General features: G+C 43.4%; 1 protein-coding gene across 2 annotated transcripts in view; it reads right to left on the bottom strand.

Annotated features, from left to right (window-relative positions):
• clmna (calmin a) overlaps positions 1–19,948 on the bottom strand; it is a 50,139-nt gene that overhangs the window by 10,506 nt on the left and 19,685 nt on the right. For both annotated transcript variants that reach the window (XM_069661484.1, XM_069661485.1), the window contains exons 2-8: positions 7,948–8,009; positions 4,570–4,665; positions 4,341–4,424; positions 4,169–4,261; positions 1,413–1,609; positions 1,012–1,205; positions 50–132 (exon numbers count right to left, since the gene is read on the bottom strand). In XM_069661484.1, the coding sequence (XP_069517585.1) occupies positions 50–132; positions 1,012–1,205; positions 1,413–1,609; positions 4,169–4,261; positions 4,341–4,424; positions 4,570–4,665; positions 7,948–8,009 (809 nt within the window). The remainder of the gene's footprint in view (positions 1–49; positions 133–1,011; positions 1,206–1,412; positions 1,610–4,168; positions 4,262–4,340; positions 4,425–4,569; positions 4,666–7,947; positions 8,010–19,948) is intronic.

The following is a 19,948-nucleotide window of genomic DNA, read 5'->3' as shown; positions in this document are numbered from 1 at the left end:
GTTGTGTCAAAATATGTATCATGCATGCACGTTAGGAAGGGAATCTTACCTCCTCTATGCCAGGGAAGTGCTCCAAGAACTGTGACACGTAAATTATGATGGATTGCTCATCTGGTGTGTTGATGGTCACATCTGGGCAGACACAAAACAATTACCAAAGTGACTCCCATGTGAAGAAGGCTTGACGTTCACTGCATGATTTAAAACTGCTGGCAGTGGCAAGTGAAGGTCACAACCATTCTATTGACAAAGAAGGTTATTAAATCATCTTGCTTTGCCTCTTATCAGATGGTCCTATATATAATCTGTCTCACTGATTTTTTCTCCTCTCAGCACAGGGCAATAAGAAAAAAAATCTATTTGTCCATACCAACTGCTAGTCCTGTCAGTTTCTTAACTATACTGAGGTTCATTTAGACTCCACATAAAGGCAGCAGTGTTTGTTACGTCGTACCCAATAAATCATGAAATTGGAGCAAAAGAATTATAGGCTGACCAACAGAGCTGCTGGTGGGACGTGAAACAGCTTTTTTACTGCCTCTTGCATCCCAGATGCCCGATACCCGAAGCTCTACCCATCCAAGCCAGAAATGTTTCGTGTTACATGTTGCTTACACAGGACTTTATTTGTAAAGTTTTATTTAAAAGAAAGCAATGGTCATATTATAGCCAAGGAAAATTGCAGGAAATGGTAACTTGGGGACCTTCACTGTTTAGCTGCTGGCACTTAGAAGCTGCTCAGAAAACCAGCTGCATCTCAACACTGTACAGGAATATGCAAGAAGCGGTGGTGAAACTTGTTTATATAGACTAGCATTAGCTGGCATAAGCTAACAATAGCCAATTCCAAAACCACTGGGTGGCTTATCAGAAGGTCCCCATGAGTTGATTGCTTTATTATCCTTGTTTTACAAACACAACCTGACCTTCATCCGGGAATAACTGACACTTTTCTCACTGTAAACAACGTCATTCTTTCCTGATGTGTAAAAATAACTGTTATCTGGTTACCCTCAGGCTCCAGTAGCCGTGGGATGCCCAGGCTGTAGTGGGCTATCCTGAAGGCATCCTCCAGGTTCTCCCTTGCAGTCCTCAGCAGGCACTTCCTCATGTCCACCAGGCTGGGGTCAATGGACTTAATGACAGCCAGGAAGGCCAGACCACTCTTCCAGCTCTTCCCAAAGTCCTGCACTGCCACACCATACCTATAACAGGACACATTCAGTGGTCAGGCCAGAAGAACCAACAGGAGAACTCAAAGAGGCAGACCAAATGTTGACCCCAACTGACCCAGTAAGTTAATGCTTGTCCCTTCTTACAGTCTTTGGTGAGGCAGAGCGTGCAGCCTATTGTTATGTCAATTCAACAAACACACTTGTAAAGATTTGATTGAGGAGTCAGACCACACTCACTTGCGTGTTCGCTTCTGCACCCACTGCAGCAGCTTCTTGATGGCCTTGCTGTGTTCTCTCATGGCCGAGGACGCTGAGTGTCTCTCTTCTGACGGCGTGCTGCAGTAGGACGCGTCAGAGTCGGAGCTGGTGGGGATGGACGACAGGCTGGAGGAGGAGGGGAACTGGCTCCTAATGTTCCCAGTCAGCTCCTTAATCTGGAAGGACGCAGAGATTGTGTTCCCTTTAGTCGACTGATTTATGGGTCGAGTCAGAGGTTGAGTATCAAATTTGTCCAGCAGATTATTTACCACAGTGCTTTACGCTGACACCTCACTGTGCAATGTGCTGAATGATAACAATAAAACGCTCTCAGTAACCTAAAAACTGCTTATTGGGTTACTTTTATCTGAGTGTCAGGCAGAAAATATCTCAGGTAGAAAGAATCCTTCTGGCTCAAAACACTTTGAAAAGACAACAAACAGGTCAAAGTCCCAGTAAGTAACAGGATGTATTACCTACTGTTCGTCATAGCAACACGTGAGTGAGAACAAAACAACATTTTACACTCGATCCTTTTGATTAGGCGGGCGAGTAGGAGGACGCATGGGGTTGGATTTAAAGTTGCAGAGAGACTCCTTCACACTGGCGAGCTTTCAGTCCATTATTTATTGGCTAATTAATATATGTGAATAAATATAATAGAGTGTGGGGAGCCTTCTAACATGGAAACTATGATATATCATGTAAACCTCTCAACAGATGACCACCAGAATTAAAAATCAGAGGACTTAAAACACATAAAAATTTCAGAGTAGTTTTTTAAGTCTGGGAAATGAACCCTTTGCTGGGGTCAAACTCTACCACAACATGTGAAAGCCTGAGTATTGAAAAACTGTGTTGTGTCCAATTTATTTACCTATCAGTGATTAAGTCTTAAAAGGTTAAAGTCGAGCTGAAACGGCATTTCGAGAGTATCTAGCTTCCGTATCGTGACGTGTTTCCGAGTGAAACAGGACGTGCAGGCGGGACATATCATTAGAGGGATTTGATTTGATCGTTGAGAAGTGGGCGTCGACAGACGTTCTCCACAGCGCAGTAGCTAGCTAACTGACCGAGCGTTCTTGGTGCTCTGCGGCTAAATGTTGCAGATTGATTGGTTGAAATTGTTTGGTGCTAACTTACGTAAGCACGCGTGAAATTTAGTTTTACTGGAAGAAAAAATGATTTTGATATAAGAATACGAAGAAATGGATTTTCTGTATTTTCTTTGGCCTATATTGTCAAATAGATGCACAATATTACCGGGGATGTGATCTGAAAGGATTAAAATGACATTGACATTTTTCATTCACCACGACTTTAAAATGTGTCATCTTAAGATGTTAAAAGCACATTTACAACTAAAGACAGGGTAAAAAGATTTAAGAGAAATCCACCTCTTTTTTATTTTCATGTATTTTTACACACTATCACAGCACTGAAAGATAACCCCCTCTACGCTATGATGATTATTCCTCTATTTAAACTTTTTTACTGTCGGAATACAGACAGCAGAGAGTTAAAAAACGTGCAAAAAAGAAACCAATGCAAAGGAAAGCGAGTGAGCAGACAGTGACTATGTTGAACTTTTGTTTCCATGGTCAAGGATGATCACATTCTAGTATCATTAGCAACCTGGTCTCATTCTTTGAAGTTAATTGAAAAAACAAGTAATCACTTTTGAAGTTGAGATAATAAAGTGAAACTACAGCTGTGTCTTCTTGGCGTCTTGGCTAAAGCTGCGTCCCAATCCAGGGGCTGCATCCTTCAAAGGCCGTATTTGAAGGCCGATTGCGTCACAACGGCGCATCGAAGGCTGTGTCATTTCAAAGGCTCCTTCAGATGCGGCCGACAAATGCGTCCTCCTTTTCGGGTCCTTCGTGGCCCGACGTATCCAAAGACTCATTGCGCGCCAATTCAAACAAGACGGCGGACTCTAACACGGCAGAGGAATACAGTTTAAATGAAATAAAAGTTTTTGGTTTCAACTCATTTAAGGTGCTACAGGGGACACTGAAACTTAAAATTATCTTCAAAATAACAGGTTACATTACGTGACGTTAGTTTTGTTAGCTAGTTAGCCAGCTAGCTTGTTGCTATGCAACTGGAGCGTCACTATGTGAAGCAATGGTAAGGGCAGTAACAGCTGGTGAATCAAACAGGAAATCCTCCGTAGACCAGACCGTCTCATTTCAGTTCGGCCTTAGCGCCTACACAGGCTACAAAGGATGCATCCTCCGTAGGCTGCTTCCTTCGTCGGATGACGCCCCTGAGTTGAGACACAGCTGCTGATTGTTGTGGTGAAATGATGAAGGCAAAGCTTACAGTAGCTACTCATTTATTTCATCAGGACACTCCAGTGAAGTTATTCATCAGTTCTTTTGAGCACTTTCATCACGTAATCTCTGCAAAAGTCCATCAAAGCAGCTCAGTGTATCTTGCTAGTTATTTCCATTCATCCCAGCTGAGACCTGCCCTGAACACAGCTCCGTACAGCTGAGGGCCTCCACAATGTGAGGACAGTCTGTGTGAACTGACTGACTCATGGTGTCTGTCCAAGGCATTGACCCGCAGAGCGGATTACATAAACTACCCAATGAGCTGCGCTTTGATGGGCTTTGTGAGTGGAAAGTCCAAACTTGACCTCACACTTGACCCAGTTTGGAGTGAAAAGAGGCAAAGAAGAGGAGGGAGACGGAAACTTAGAGAGAGGGTGAAGAGAGAGAAGAGATTACCTGAAAGAAGAGGATGATGTTCCAGATGAGTCCGAGGATGATGGAGGAGTTCCCATCAGCAACATCAGACGCATCGATACTGACCAGCTTCACCTGAAGACACGTGTGTACAGTTTGTTTTAGTTGTTCAGCCAATCAACTGAGTAGCTGTGCTTGTGGTCGGCCTACTCACGTTTCTCTCCTCCAGGAAGGACAGGACCTTGGCGATGTTGTTGAGTCTGAAAATCCGATGGGTGGACTTCTTGAATCCATGAAGCTGGAAAATCATCCACAGTAATAAAATATTACTGAGAAGAACAACGACTACCAACAGACACAACTGATTTTACTAATATATACAACACTACACAGTTACACGTGCTGAAATATTTGGCAGTAAATACAAAATGTGAGGTTCTGACCAGCTTGCAGCCGGACAGTTCCTCCAGCAGGGCCATGAGGATGTGTCCATCCTGGATGTCCCGGAAAAGGTCCTGGACTTCAATGGGAGGGTCACACTGAAAACAAAGGGTCAGAAAGAGGGATGATGCATGTGGAGCAAGCGAGAGCAAATGGAGAAAAGCAATGAGCCAACCTGTTTATTGGAAATAAATCTGCTTTGTTGACGCACATCGCCTCTTCCTCGTTCTTCCTCCATCCTTCTAGCTACCCCACAACACTACATTATATATTGAGGGATGTAGCTATGCAGTGTTGGCTTGAGGTCAGATTGAGGCTGCAGGGCATGTGGTGACGTGTTATTCCTTTTACATACATGCATGCATCTAAGTTACATTTTTGCTTTTGATAGCAATGAAGAGCCAGGCCACATGAAGCTAAGTAGCTGATGCATATTACACACGTTGCATCAGTGTTAGTTAATGCTTGGTCTTGGTTTAGGTGGTCCTGACAACACAATTTTTAAGGTCTTGTCTATACACCGACCAAGTTTAGTTTAGCTTAAGGATTGGATGAACCTCGTTGGAGGAATTTGTAAAAATGTCTCCCTTTTTTTTGTTTTTGCCTTCATCACTTAGAATATCTGAAGAGACAAGAAATGTGGGGAGGAGAGAGAGAGGGGGATGACATGCACCAAATGAGCACAGAGGGAGGCGTGCCTGCGATCAGTGCGTTGAAGACTGTAGCCTCTGTATCAGGCGCCTGCCTGACCAACTGAGCTAAACCAGCACCCCAAAACTTCGGCCTTGTAAATTACAATATCACATAAAAATGATCACACACACTTCTGTGACCTTTAAGGAACAATGAGGAAAACTGTGTCAAAAAAAGCTGACGTGAACAAATTTTACTTTTGTCTGAACTCCAAGCGTCCAAGATTTCAGAAACAACAGCTGCAGGAAAGTTTATTTCATTAGTGACTGAAACACAGCCGACTCTGGACACGTATCTTTTTCACTCTTTTTAGGTCTCACGGCTGCAGATCGACGAACCTTTGACCCCATATGAGCCTGAGTGAAGCCTGAGATCCTACTGTCGGCCCTTTTAGACCGGGGGGGAGCATGCTACTCTCGTTGGCATCTCTTTTCAAAACACTATTTTAAATGTGCTTTTATTTAATTAATTACACACTTCTGATGTCTACTAATCAACCCTCTTTCTAACTTTGAAATCCAATATTAGACCTTTTCTGTTTGTTTTATCGTACTGCTCGTTTTGTCTTCTTTGTGACTCTGTTTTGAAAAGATCTTTTACATGTTTTAATCACCGTTATTATAACTGTATGTTAAATGTGAGACACAGCTGACATGAGAGTAAACTGTGCTAATTCCTGTTGTAACCTCTGTCAGTCAGTAAACCGCAGCCTGCGCTGCCTGAGCCCTGTTATCACAACAAGTCATTACAAACGGAGGAATCTGTGAAACCTGTCCGGACACGGAGAACGACGTGGGGGAGGTGGAGGGGTGAAGTGACTGGAACTTTCCAAGATGACAGAAGACAAACGTGTGATTGTCAATTAGTGGGTCACAGATCTGACGCGAGGCCAAACAGTGAGTCAGAGAAGAGAGGCTCATTGTGTGAGAGAAAACAAAAGATCTGATCAGACGCTCAGACGCTCGGCTCGTCCTGACTCATCCCTGCTCACGAGCGAAACCAGAGAGGAGAAATCAGACGCAGGAGAGAAACACAGCGTGTCAGAGTAAACACTGACGCAAGAGTCTGCTGGAGAGCGCCATGTTTGAACCCTCAGGTGAACTGTAAACATTACTTTATGTCAATGTGCAGGTGATCGTACAGAAGCCCGTAAAGTCCTGAAATCAACTTTCCAAATGTGATCTAATTTGTCTTTGTGTGTTTATGACTGAAAAAATAGATTTTGTGTCATTAATTTGTCACTATAAGTCGTCATATTTAAACAGAATCATTCACTTCTAACATTAACGTCTTTTACTTCTAACAGTCATAATCACAGCCATCTCGTGTGAAGTGTTGACAAATGTATCCAGCGATCATCGCTGGGACTTATTTTCCTTTTCTCAGCACCCGACTCATCTCGACATTGTTCCCCCTTAGATTTTTGAGAAAGCATAATGTAATTTACAAACAGGAATTTCATTTCAGAAGGTGGGACAACAACAGTCACACAAAAAGAAGTCACACACTCTAATATTTAGTTGGACCGACTTTAGCTTTGATTATGGCACGCATTTGCCGTGGCATCGTTTTGATGTGCTAATGCAATGTCGCAACATTTGTTTCCATCAGAAGAGATAACCGAATAACACAGAATAGGACTAACAGCTTCCTTGTGTTTCGAGTACACGATGAAATTAAAACTCTCCTGATAAACAAACAATGAATGTTTTCAGTCCTGTTTTAAACAATGGTCGATTATTTTCACCGGAGAAATGAAACAAGAGGAATTCTGCTGACTTGCAAAACTTGTTTTTAAAGAGGAAAAACTTAGAAAACTGATCCTTGCAAACTTTTGTCACCTGCTGTAAGTTTCTTTTCACCTGTTTTTAAAGGTGCAAAAAAGGATTTTTTTTTCCCACCATGCAAAGCTTCCCTTCAGTCACAAACATCTTTTAGAAATATTATCGTTTTGTTGACACCTAATTTTTTTTTTACCTGTTTCAAAGATGAAAAAATGTAAAACACAAAACAGATTTTTTCTTCTCGTCTTAAGTCAAAGTTTCACTTTGAAAATGAAACACATTTTTCTTTCAGGGCCTCTGTAGCCGACATCTGATTCACTGAGACGTGTGTGATCACATTTTAAATGTACTTATCTATTTCTCTGTCATTCATCTTTAAACCTCCTTTCTTTCTTTCCCTTATTCATGTTTATGTCTCTCCTCTGACTCCCTGAAGGATGACTCCCTCGTCCCACAGCTACTATTGTGCACATGCATCAGCTAACAGGCTGGTGCTGAGAGGAAAACGACCACCCTGGGCTGAGCAGACCTGTAACATGACCGCTGCTCTCTCAGATTAACACTTTACAGCCTAATGAAAGTTTAATGCTGCACACGGGCGGGGCCACACAGCCACACGTGTAATTCAGAGAGACTGCAGCGTTGTTTATGTGCAGCACACGTCTGCGCCACAGTGTGAAACACAGAGAGCATGGTGGGTAATCTTCATGATGAAGTCTGCGGTGAAGACGGAGCTGCCCTGAACTTCAGGGTGGAGATGCAATAAAAGAGAGACACAGCGTTGTTCCACCCTGTTAGTAAATGAGAGCTGAGGGAGCAGCTGTGTAATGACTGTGTGCGGAGGCCATGATTACTGTCTCTGCTCTTTGTGTGTTTACGGCAGCCATGAACGTTACAACAGACCTTTTCTAAATGCAGGTTCATCCACCGGGTGAAGGTCCTCTTCTGCACCACCTCTCGTTCAACTGCAACAAAGAAAGAGAAGAAAGACAGAGTTCAGTAAAACAGGAAGCTGAAGCCAGGGTCGCAGTAAGTCATGAGACAGGCTGAAGACGCCAAAGGATTACCACGTAGCAAAGACTCATATGTTGAGATTAAATGTGCTGACAGATCAATCCTGTCTGAACCATACTGACACAAGGATGTCTGATGAATTTCAAACATTCCAAAAGTCATTAATTTATAAAAAAGAGTTCATGTGAATATTATCTCATCTTAAAATGATTATTTTTACGTTGTTTTTACCGGCGGCTGGTTGTAATGTGGCATGTAGTGCATCTGAAAGCTGTTTGCTAACCGCCATTAAATAACAAGAGAAGAAGAAAGCATGAGCGCTGGGCGCCGGTAAAACAGGTGTTGTGCTGTGACATTCAGAACCTGAGAAAAATGCAGAGACACAGACAGAGACTTCTGTGTGTGAAAATGAGGACAGGTGCAAACTTTGCTAGGTAAAACTACTGTATCATAAGTCTACAACAACTACGCACAGCATGATTCTCACCGTAAGAGAAATGATCCATGTTTATTAGTGAGCCTTCCACTGTGCAGGATATTAATATAGCAATTAGCCCAGTTTTTATGCTAACATAGTGAGAGGTGATGTCGTGTTTGTGTGTAATTAGACGTCCAACACACACGACATGTCGTCCTGTATGAGGAGGGGACTGCAGTATGTTTACTGTTGGCTTGCCATTGATTTCTCGGCTCTCCTGGAGGAGCTCTAGACCTCTGCTGCACCAGGGTACAGACAGCAAACATAAGGGAGGGTGGGGGGAGGATCTCTGCTACCATGGTAACGCCTCCAGAGTCAGCTGTTATTCATGATAATGTCCAGTATGGCTCACTGGGGCTAACTCTGCATTACACACCGAGCGTAATGAGAGCTTTGGCTGCTGGACGATATTGATTTGGAGTATTATGACGGCTTCACTGAGCCTGATGGGGAGGCGGTCAGCTGTGGAGCGGTGGCATGTGGATGACTGAGACGATGATCTGTTAATGTGCCTCATTAATGGAGCTGCAGTCCGTCCCGCGTGGTGGTTCCTCACAGGGAAACGCCTCAAACGCAGAGTGTTTCCCCCTCTGTTCTCAGAGAATGCAGGAGTTAGGTTTGTATTCAGGAGGCGTAGCAGAGACGACTTTAATCCATGAATCTTTGTCAGAGCAGAAACAGGGAGGTGGAAGAGGAGGGAAGGGGGGAGGTGAGAGAAGAGAGAGAGAGGATGACAAGAAGTGAGAGTCGGAGCCTGAAGGCAGATGAGCGAGATGAGAGATGAAAAGAAGAAATGTTCAGGAACAAAACAACCGTTCCTCCAGACTAAAGGAGCAATTCAGTGTTGGCTCTAGTTCTCATTGATCAGAAGGTGACGCACCAAAATAACTCTGAATACATTGCCTGGCTCAGATCCTAAACATTCATACCAATTAACTGAGCTTTAAGCAACGTATCTGCAAAGAAAGCCTCTTTTAACTCAGAGCAACAGGTCCACCGCTCTCCTGAATGTTAAGTTGCACAGAATCAACATTTAAGGCTACAGCAGTGCTATAGTCACTACAGAGGCTCTGGTCACATCCTATCACAGTTGGGTCCATCTTGGTTCCTCTATTTGCTGTATTATTAACAGAATATCACAGATGTTGTGTGGCTGGAAACGGGTCAATAAAGTTACTCCAACCCCAAAGTCCAACCCCCGTCCTCGCTGTAGGAGACCGACACAAGCAGAGTAAGGGATTGCCAAACAGCGTGATGTGTGGTTGGCAGTTTTCAGTACACCAGCTTGGTCGACCAGTCAGCGGCTCAGAGGTTAAGAAGGACTTTAGAAACAACCACAACGTACCTACGATGCAGGGCTTAAGGTCAACAGGTGTTCTGTCTTTGACAAACATGATGCTGCTCAATGAAGCTGCAGGACATTGTGCAGCCGACCCTCCATTCAGAACCATGGTTGCAACATGTTGGATGAACCGTGCTCCACTTACAGAGACACAGTTTAGATCAACAGTATACTTCGTCAGGTTGTAGCTACAGGTTGTACAATAACTTTTTTCCCTTACATGGAAAGCAAATACATGGATGATGCACTGCATCATGATGTATTCTGTGACTAGCAGTTACTTTTAATTTTAGCTGTGTACAAATGTTGGCAGCAGCATGTAGGGTCTGTTTTTAACTTGTTGATTTGAAGTTCCTCTAAACGCTGCTTTCACACTCACATATCTCCTGCTTGCACTTCGGTTTGCTCTGCTTGTGCTTAAACTCTATGCAGACGTATCATTGTCAGCAGATGTCTGTTAGTTATGATTAATAGATTCACTATGAACTCTGCAGTGCGATGCATCATCAGTTTTTAATGCTAGTGCTAATTTACAGAACTTTGACTTGAATACAAAGTATGTTTTTGTTCATCCATCCATCAAACCATCCATCTATCATCCATCCATCTTCTTACGCTTATGAGCTCCTAAACACTGAGCCCAGACACCCTGATACTTTTTTACAGATTCTTTTTAACCCATTTATATGCTCATAAAAGTTTGTTCTAACTGTATGCCTGTTTCTCACTTTAAAGAACAACTTCACTTGTTGGTGCTGTACACTTCACTCTAGTGCTTGGACGTGTTCAAAAAACAAAAACAACTTGGTGTGAAAGAAACCGAGTTATACCTGGCTGAAACAGAATGTCCTCTTGGAGAGCAGAGAGCCAACAAACAGCAGAGCGAACACGTTACATTTCTTTCTTGGCCACTTGAATAAAATAAATCACTAAAACGTACAATACGGCTCATTCATGAGCACACACTGTGACGTACCCGAGCAGGTCCGGATACTCTGACCTAATCCTTCATTAAAGTGTCAAACACTCCGAGTCCACTGCCGACGCTGAAACAGGAACCAGAGCTGAGCTTTGGATGTTTCACCTGGAAAATGACATCAGCTGAAAACTTTTACTGCACAGAGGGATCCTTCTAACGGTTTATTTTACAGGTCCGACTCTGACTTTCCCCACAGAGACTAATTACATCATCACAGAAAACAAGTTTCACTGTTTTATGGGAAAAGAACACAAATAATGTGTTTGTATGTGCTGCAGCGAATCGGTGGTCATTATTTTAAAGCTACACGCACAGAAGAAAAGCGCCTGCAGGAGGCGTTAGCATCAACGTTTGATCATTTGCTCTGAAGCCAGCAGCACGAGGGGAAGAGGCCTAATGATGCCTCTGCATGTCCCGCCTGGTTACGTCTGTGCTCTGACCAAACGTGTGTGTAAGCTTGGATGTGAACTGAATTATACATGCTGAGAAACTAGACTATATAGAGTTATATAAAGAGAGCATCACACACATGTGCCTGCTCCGACTGTTCACTGAGTGAAAGTGAAAGCAAACAGCCTCACGGCCGCTGAATGAGTTTGAGTTTCTTTACAAACACAGCTGCTTTGCAGACAAAAGTACGGGAACAATCAGCATGTCGGGCCGCGTTCAAACAATCTGAAGCGCTTTGCCTGAAGCACCTGATGCAGGTGTATTCAGGGCGTGTCCAAACCCTGTCTGGTAGTCAATCTGGGTGCAAAGGATGGTGTAAGACTCCATGGAGTTGTATTAAGTCTCTTGATTATTCATAGGTGTGTTTTTGGCGTAACATGAATGAAACCAATCAGAGAGTCGTCTCTCATCACCTGTAAAAGCCAGGTGCACTGATACAGGAGGTCTTAAGAAGAAGACTTTATTAATCTCCTCACATGCACAAACAGGATCCTACGGACATGCACTACTGGAGAGATGTCAGTGTGAGTGATGCACCCTGAGCATTCAGTGCCTTGCTCAAGGACACCTCAACAGTGCCCAAGAAACGAGCTGGCACCTCTCCAGCAACCAGCCCCAATGTCCACGCTTGGTCCAAACCAGGACTTGAACTGCCCACCCTCCGGTTCCCAAGCCGAGTCTCTACATACTCAGCTACCGTCTACCCTGTTTTAGCCTCTTTTTACAGAATAGACAGGCCTGTTAACCCTCTGTCCTTCCACTGTGGCAATAAACACTAAAAACAAACACAGGCCACTGTCTGACATATTGCAATGAGCAGGCTGAAGTTATATTCACTGCAGAGATCCCAACGCAAAAGAGACACACATGCAGGCACGAGGCACAGCACTGTTACTTCTCTAAATATCCGGTGTCATCCTGTCGGCGTGTGTGGGCTTCAAAGTAAATCAAAGTTCTGCTGTAAATCTTTATTTTCTTGTCTTCAGTGCTGGATCACAGGGCTGTATTCATTAATGCAGGTGTAAAGGAGAGCGGCACATTTAAAACAACGTGAGCATCAAAGTGCTGTAGGGCGGGTTCACAGCAGCCTTGTTTCATCCGACTGAACCGAACCCTGGAGCGTTTGTCCCCTCGGTGTGTTCCTTTAGGTGGCGTGAACGCCGGAATTAAACTCTGGTGGGGACCAAACAACTGGACCAGGATCCGCTAGAAAAGACGGGTCTTGGTCTGGTTCGATTCTGATGAGAACGTGAACGGACTTAAAGTAGGACCAAATACAGGAAACAACGGGTGCTGACATTTGCAGAGACACGCAGCGAGCTGAGGAGAGGACAGACGCGGGGGAGCGATGAGGAATGAGTTTGTTCCACTAACACAGGCCTTTAAATAGAAGGAAAACACTGTTATTGACTTTGGACCAAGTCTTTGTTAGTCAATCGTGCAGTCTATTTCTGCTAACTCAAGAGCTCGCTGTAAGACCAACACACACACGGGCGCAGAGACGGCCGCATGCACATTTGCAAATGAAAAATGTGTCAGTCGGTTAGTGCGCTGCCGGTCGGGTGTTTAATTAAACCAAGCACAATGACTCCTTATGTTTCTTTAATTGATTTATGGTTTCATCTGGGATGCACAGACAGGCCTGCTGCTGGCTCTCAGGTACAAGTAATTGTCAAGGATAAATCTGAGCTCATCCTCCGTTTCTGTCCAGGCTGCTGGCAGGTAAACACCATTCATCACTTTTAATACCCAATCTTTGGGGCGAGTAAACAAGGTCATTGAGCAGAGAGATGAATGTGGTGTCACTCAGCTGTGACGGATCACCAACACAAACCAGAACTAACAGAATCCAAATCAGAAAAGAAGCTAAACTCTGCACAGAGAGCTCAAAACACAAGCCTCCACTGCTGTTTGGAAGCATCGTCACACAGGAGGAGACGGACCTGTATTTCTTTAAAGAACATGTGCGCTCACCTGTCTGCATGTTACCAAAGTTTAACTCAAGAATGAACTTTAACTCGTTTAATGAGGTACACACAAACGATAGTGTTAGTAACATGTAACGTGGCCATCGTCAGGGTTTGAAGGTGTGGCTCTTCTCCTCTAATGATACTGTGTCGCTGTGTGCACGGCTGCTCCGGCCTTTATGTGAGTCCTGACAGGAATTTCTTAATGGGGCCCCCGTCACCATGACAAAGCCTGCAAGCCTTTTTCATTCATTCAGCTTCCACTTTTCATAGCTGGGGCCGAGCCAAGGCCTGGTACTGTGAGGAGAGGAGGGGCCGGGGAGCAGGGGGCCGGGGAGCAGGGGCCGGGGAGCGGGGGCCGGAGACTCTGGGACGAGTGGAGTCACTTTTACTGGAAACACTTCCACAGGTCTTTATGCGGTCACAATCATTTACACAGGTTTCACTTTGGATAATAATCGTGATCGTGCTGTGCAGCTTTTTTTTCAAGGCATGAAAACAAACAAGTAAGTAAGTAACGATCTGCCCTGTCTTGATTTGTCCCGCCCCGTCACATGACCCTTTTGAAAGGTAAACAACATCAGCCTTGACGAGCAGTTTATTATAAATAATTAAAGGCTGAATTAGTTGTCTATGCTAGCTGCTGCTGTGGAGTTAAACTCTGCATTTTATGACACTGCTGCTGCCACATGTGCAGGAGGGAGGGCGAACACCAGCTCCTGCCTCCATCTGCCAAATCAATGAGAAGTTCACGAGTCCGTGAGGGCTCCAGGAAAATAAGGAACGTATCTGCTTTCATTCTTTTCTTTTGTGGATTGTTTTCGACCCATCAGTTGGTATTGTTCCTAGTTTATTTATTTGAGTTGTAGCGTAGTTTATATTTTTTAGACTGCTGTTGTATCAGCCTGAGACTATTGTCTACATTCAGTGTTTTATGTGTGTGCAATTAAAAAGATAAAAGCTGATAAAGTAATAAAAATATGTGTGAGAGGTTAAGATGATTAATACGTTCACTCTCAGCTGTATCGGACGGTACGCGGCTAGGCTTGCAGAGGTGCTGATTCACACACGCTGTGTTTAATGAGGGAACGGATGACATCATCATGACTAAAAGACAATCAGGACAGGTGTCAGTGAGTCAGATCAGCAGGTTGATCGCCCAATCACATCATACGTTTGCTTTTCAGTAATTAACAAGCTTTGGCATTTCAAGAAAAAAAAAAATCTTTACATATTATAACTCCTTAAATATTCATCATTTAACTTATTAAAACGTCCATTTTTATTTTCAGAGACGCAACGATTATTCATTTACTCCAGTTATTGATCCAGAGAAACTGAAACGCTTTCTTCTATTTGTTGTTTCAGTTCTTTCTTGAAATATTTGCTGCTTCCAGCTTCTTAAATGTAAAGATCTGTTGTTTCCTGTGTCAGTTATGACCGTGAATTAATCTTTAAGTTTTGGTTGAATAAAAGCAGCAATTTGAAGAATTAAATTTGGGCTTTTAGAATGATGATGAGCTTTTTTCACAGTTTTTGACGTCTTATAGACCCATTTACAGTTGGTAAACAATGATGACGTACGTGAGCGTGCTCTAGAGGTCTTCACGGGTTCGGGTCCATGTATTCCGTGGTCAAACGGGTCCGGGTCGGGACTAATCCTCGGTTCTGGGTCTGTTATGTTATGTGTGATACCCAAAAGGATCAGGGAAGACCCGGCCATGATTAGAAAGTGTTCATGATTAAGGTGCTGTGTGTGTGTGTGTGTGTGTGTGTGTGTGTGTGTGTTTTAACTTGCAACAATGTGTCATTCGCACGAGGACGTGCGGGAAATAAAGTAGAAAAAAACATAAGAAAGAGCAACGAGTTGAGTGACGTGTCACGTGACTGCAGGTTCAGAGACAAATTGAAGCCAAAGCCGGTAATGATGGATACCTTCATCGCTGATGAGGACAATAAAGCTAAAAGAAAATGAATATAAAGAAGTAAAACCTTGTTTATTTAAATTGTGGACAAAGACGAGAAGAAAGTCAGCGCAGTGACGTGTAACACGTGTGTGGCTTCTAAACGAGCCGCACATTTGTCATCCATCTGCGTGACAGCCAGTGGACTTTTTATCTGAAAGAACTGGTGGATTAACATCTCTGTTTTTATCAACACGACATGGCTACCAGGAAACCTGGATGTGTTCTTGGCAGAGGACGGATTATCTGCACGGACAGGCACAGAGAAGGCTGCGTCACACAGGTAGGACAAACAGGTTTGTTTTGACAGCTGACAAACGGAAACTTGTTAATATTAATCAGCTGTGACGTTGGTGCTGATCAGGTCTGTTTCGTCCGGCCCGGGTCGGGTCCGACATAACTCCATTCGGGCCCCAGCTTTCAAATAGCAGACGGGTCTGGTTCGGTTCCGGATCGCACAATAACGGGTCCGGGAACCCAGGGTTCGGGCACGAAATTTTGGACCCGTGAAGACCTCTAGCGTGCGCGCACAGTTTGGCAGAATACAATAGCTTGTCAAGCTATGCGAGGGGACTGACCAGCAAAGATCTCGAATGCTATCTAACCAAACTGTCTCTGACAAACGGTAAACTTCCAGATCTGTGTGATATTACAGAATGGATAGAAGACATGAGCAAGTGGCCAAATATTCAGTGGCCTGATATTTACATGTATTTGGTAGAGAAACCTGGCGTGCACACCCGTGAGCAGCTAAGAGCACACAAGTGAAAGATGAATCAATTCATCCTGAAAGTAATTGGCAGATTAATGGATGATTAAAAACTGTTAGTTGCAGCCTTTTGCAACCCGAAGCTTTATCACAATAACAGCTCTGATTCATACTTGAGGACAGGTTTTTAATCCATTAACTTTGCCATCATGTCGGCCTGAAATCTGGACACGTTTGGTGTTTTACCTTTGCCTTCAGAGGAGCAACAGAACTATAAACCAGGTTACTGAACTCTGCAGCATAAAAACTCTGTCCTGTCATCTTATCCAGTCTCTCTGTGCCAATTAGAGCCACGAAGACGTCTTCTTCACGCCGATGAAGCAGTCAAAACGGGCGCCCTCAGATGTTCTGGAACCGCCTCCACAGATCCCACATTCACTGTGAAGTCAGGCTCAGGAGATGAAAGCCACAGAGGAGAGACGCTCCCTGATGTTCCTCTGCACATCACAATCAGGCGGAATCTGAAGGCACCCCGAGGTAACACTTATGAAAAATACAGGAGAGCTCGTGTGCTGAAATATTCATGCAGCAGTGACAGGGGCTTCCCTGCACACTGCAGCGCTGCATCATGCAGAGCATTACATAAGTGCACAGTTCACAGAGAGGCTCCTGAATCACCCTCGTACCTGTTTGTCCCCACTCTTCCTGATCTGTGGGAGGATGTAACAAAACACTAATGCATGCTAACAGCTGCAAGCTACCAGTATGTACCTGTTGAGACGTATAACCAAGACTTTAATTTAGAAGGAATTTAGTTTTACTACAACAAAATCATTCTGTTTAAAACGCCTCCTTCTGTAAGAGACGTTACACATGTGACCTAAAGTCATGACGTCATCAAAGAGCGTTCAACAAGATGATTTGAAGCAACTGCAACAGACCGCTTTGCAAGTTAAGATTTTATTGTAAACAGGACGAAGACACAGATATGTAGACGCCACTGACGGGTTAATCGTGACTGTAGCTGTTAATAATTCTACAAAATATTATGACACACTAAATTTAATAACCTCCCAATGCTAACACTGAAGTAACAGTGTTCCTGACCTGAATGCCAAACCACACAGACAGTGTTGTTTATGAGCTTCATCTCTCTCCTGTCTCACAGAACAGACACACATCCATTTTTTAAACATATTGATCCACAGCAGCTCAAAGGTGAACCTCAGCTCAGGTGTGTTTCTCACCTCTGCTGCTTTCTGCTGTTTGTTCAGATTAAACATATGTTTTATATATCTTTTTAATCTGTCTTAAAACATCATCTTTAAGTACTCTGATCTCTTTTTAATTTGTATCTCTGACAGAATTTGCCTGCCTCACATATAACTCAGCATTGTTATCAGTCTTTTGTGAATTGGGATTGTGTTGTTGTTTTATGTAAAACATTTGTAATCTTTAAAAAGTGCTATAATATCTGGGTGTCAGTCAGCGTTTGTGCTTCATTCATTGACTTTAACGCTTTCTTCCTGCCGAGTCTAAAACTCCTCTTACCCAGCGAAGAGCTGTGAGGCTGCTTCTGAGGTCAGAGGTCAAAGTAAACATCATATGTGATATTATTTGTTACTTCCTGCAGATTAGTTTTTCTATTCTGTCTCAAGTTTTTCGTCATGGAACAAAATCATAACAGGAGCAGCTGCAACGAGAGCTGGGTGGTTTATTAAATTACTGAAGTCAATTAAAAGTGTTGTTTTTGCACAATATGTAAAATGTCTACGTGGTTAAAAGTGAATATTACAGCTGGTTCTACATCAGAGTTATGGGCCTCCTGTTAGTGGCTGTTTGTAAAGTTTTCTCCTGTCACAGAATCTTTTTATTCAAACTCCTGAGTCGTGCGTTTGGGTTTCTTTGCCTCTGAACTGTGAACATCTCCGGTCCCGGCTGAGCTGAGATTCACCTGTTGACGATTTAACTTTAAGAACAAGTGAGAGCCTTCAGAGAAAGAAACAAATACAATCATACACAAACATATTAAGACACAGAAATATGGTTCAGTATTCACTGGGAACTATTCGACCATTATTCAAAGACCTCTTCTCGTTTGGCAAACACGCACAGACATAACGAGAGCGAGTTACTGCTTCACAACTCAAATGCGTATAGTAGACTGATGACAGGCTAGTTCTGCATGCAGCCTCACTTTCCACACAGAAGTTTTTGGCAGCTGCAGACGTCTCTGCTTTTTTCTCGGGTTCTGATCATCACTCATGTTCAGATAAAAAAAAAGAGTCAAAACATTCAGCGAGGACGCCATCAGGGTCTCTGAAACACTCCCACTTATCACCACAGGGGGCGCCAAAGAGGACAGAACAGAGATCTTTAAGGCTTACTACATCTAACACCAAAGCTAACTCTGCTCCATTTACACCAGCACACATCATATCAGAGTCCTGGCACCAAAGTCTGCTGGGAATGTTTGATCATCCTCTGGGGACCACGCATGTCTACATCACATGTGCAGCATGTGAAAAGCAGTTGTAAAAATATCTTTCTCTGCACCAAAGTGTTGGACACACAGACTTACTGGACAGATGGTGAGACGGGATAATGTCTGATTATATAACTGACTTTACAACTTGATAGAATAACAGCAGTGAAGAGACAGGAAGCCTCTGGATGGTTAATCAATCATTTTAAAGAGTCATGGACTGTTTCCTGTCTCTCTCTCTCTCTCTCTCTTCGACCAGCTTTCATTCACAACTACAGACAAATCAGACTAAACAAACAGCTGTTACACCTTTAAAGGTGTGATGCCTTCGAAGGCAAAGTTCAGCTCGGGTGATTTTCTGTGCCGTCAGTGATGTTGGCACATGACTATCATCATGTTCACCTGTTTACTGGATCCTTTAATACATCTAAAGCCATAAACACTCATTATAGTAGTTAATGTGTTTGGTGTAATAACTGAAGATAAGACGCGGGCCAATCACCACCTGTGCAGCTCAGTTTACTCATGGAGCTTATCTGTAGGAGGGTTTGTCAGTCATGAGACCAGAGGAGGAAACTAGAGGCCGAGCTTTAAACACCAACGACTCTGAACGTTACGTAATCACAGAAAACCTCAGGCCGGGATAATGAGCAGGTACGACTTCCAAACTGTCCCATCCTGCCTGTGCTTTTGTGAGGAGGCAGGATTTACAGTCGCTCCAAATCACGTTACAGTCATCAGACACTGGGTTTCCTAAACCCTCTGTCAGTGATGGTAAGAATAAACTCAGAGTCACTGCAGAGATCCTAAAATAAGACAACACGAGTGCAACAAAACCCAAAAACAAACCATCATTCTGCAGGTGACCTTAACAACCCCAGTGGTTTAAAAACAGTCCTACAGTTTGTTTCCTGTCCGATTGTCGGCCCGTGTCTCTCGCTCATTCTGACTTCAGCAACGTTACCACCAGCCTGTTCTTGCCTTGATGTTCAGACTGAATCAAACTCAAATCAATATAAACTATTATCCCTCAACTGTGTGGTCAAAGCTCTTCCTGTTTCTTCTCCATTGTTGGTTTTTGTTCTTCATGCAAAATACCGTGTGTTAGAAAAATGTTAATCTGAGACTAAAGATGTCAGAGCGTGTCAGACTTTTCAAAGCCATACAATACAATAAGATATGATACGATGCGCTATATACGATACGATACGGTACGATACGGTACGGTACGGTACGATACGATATGGAACAATACGATATGGAACAATACGATAAATACGATACAGTACGATACGATACACTTTATTGTCCCTGTAGGGAAATTAGTCTTGGACTCGAATGCTGCACATATTTAGCCCCCACAGTAGTATTTAGTCTTTGGTGTGCGGTGAGTATAAGCCACTTTGAAACTACTGCTGTTCAACAAAAAGACAGACAAATATTAGCATCACAATCCACGGCAAAAAATGCTACATATAGCAACACAAAGCAGCCAATCATCCAGCACCACACTACA

This window comes from Semicossyphus pulcher, unplaced genomic scaffold, assembly GCF_022749685.1.
Source record: "Semicossyphus pulcher isolate SPU_LCO1_2020_fin unplaced genomic scaffold, fSemPul1.0.p SCAF_14, whole genome shotgun sequence".
NCBI classification, from domain to species: Eukaryota; Metazoa; Chordata; class Actinopteri; order Labriformes; family Labridae; genus Semicossyphus; species Semicossyphus pulcher.
Note: the sequence above shows the minus strand (reverse complement) of the source record. Positions and strands in the feature narration are given on the sequence as shown.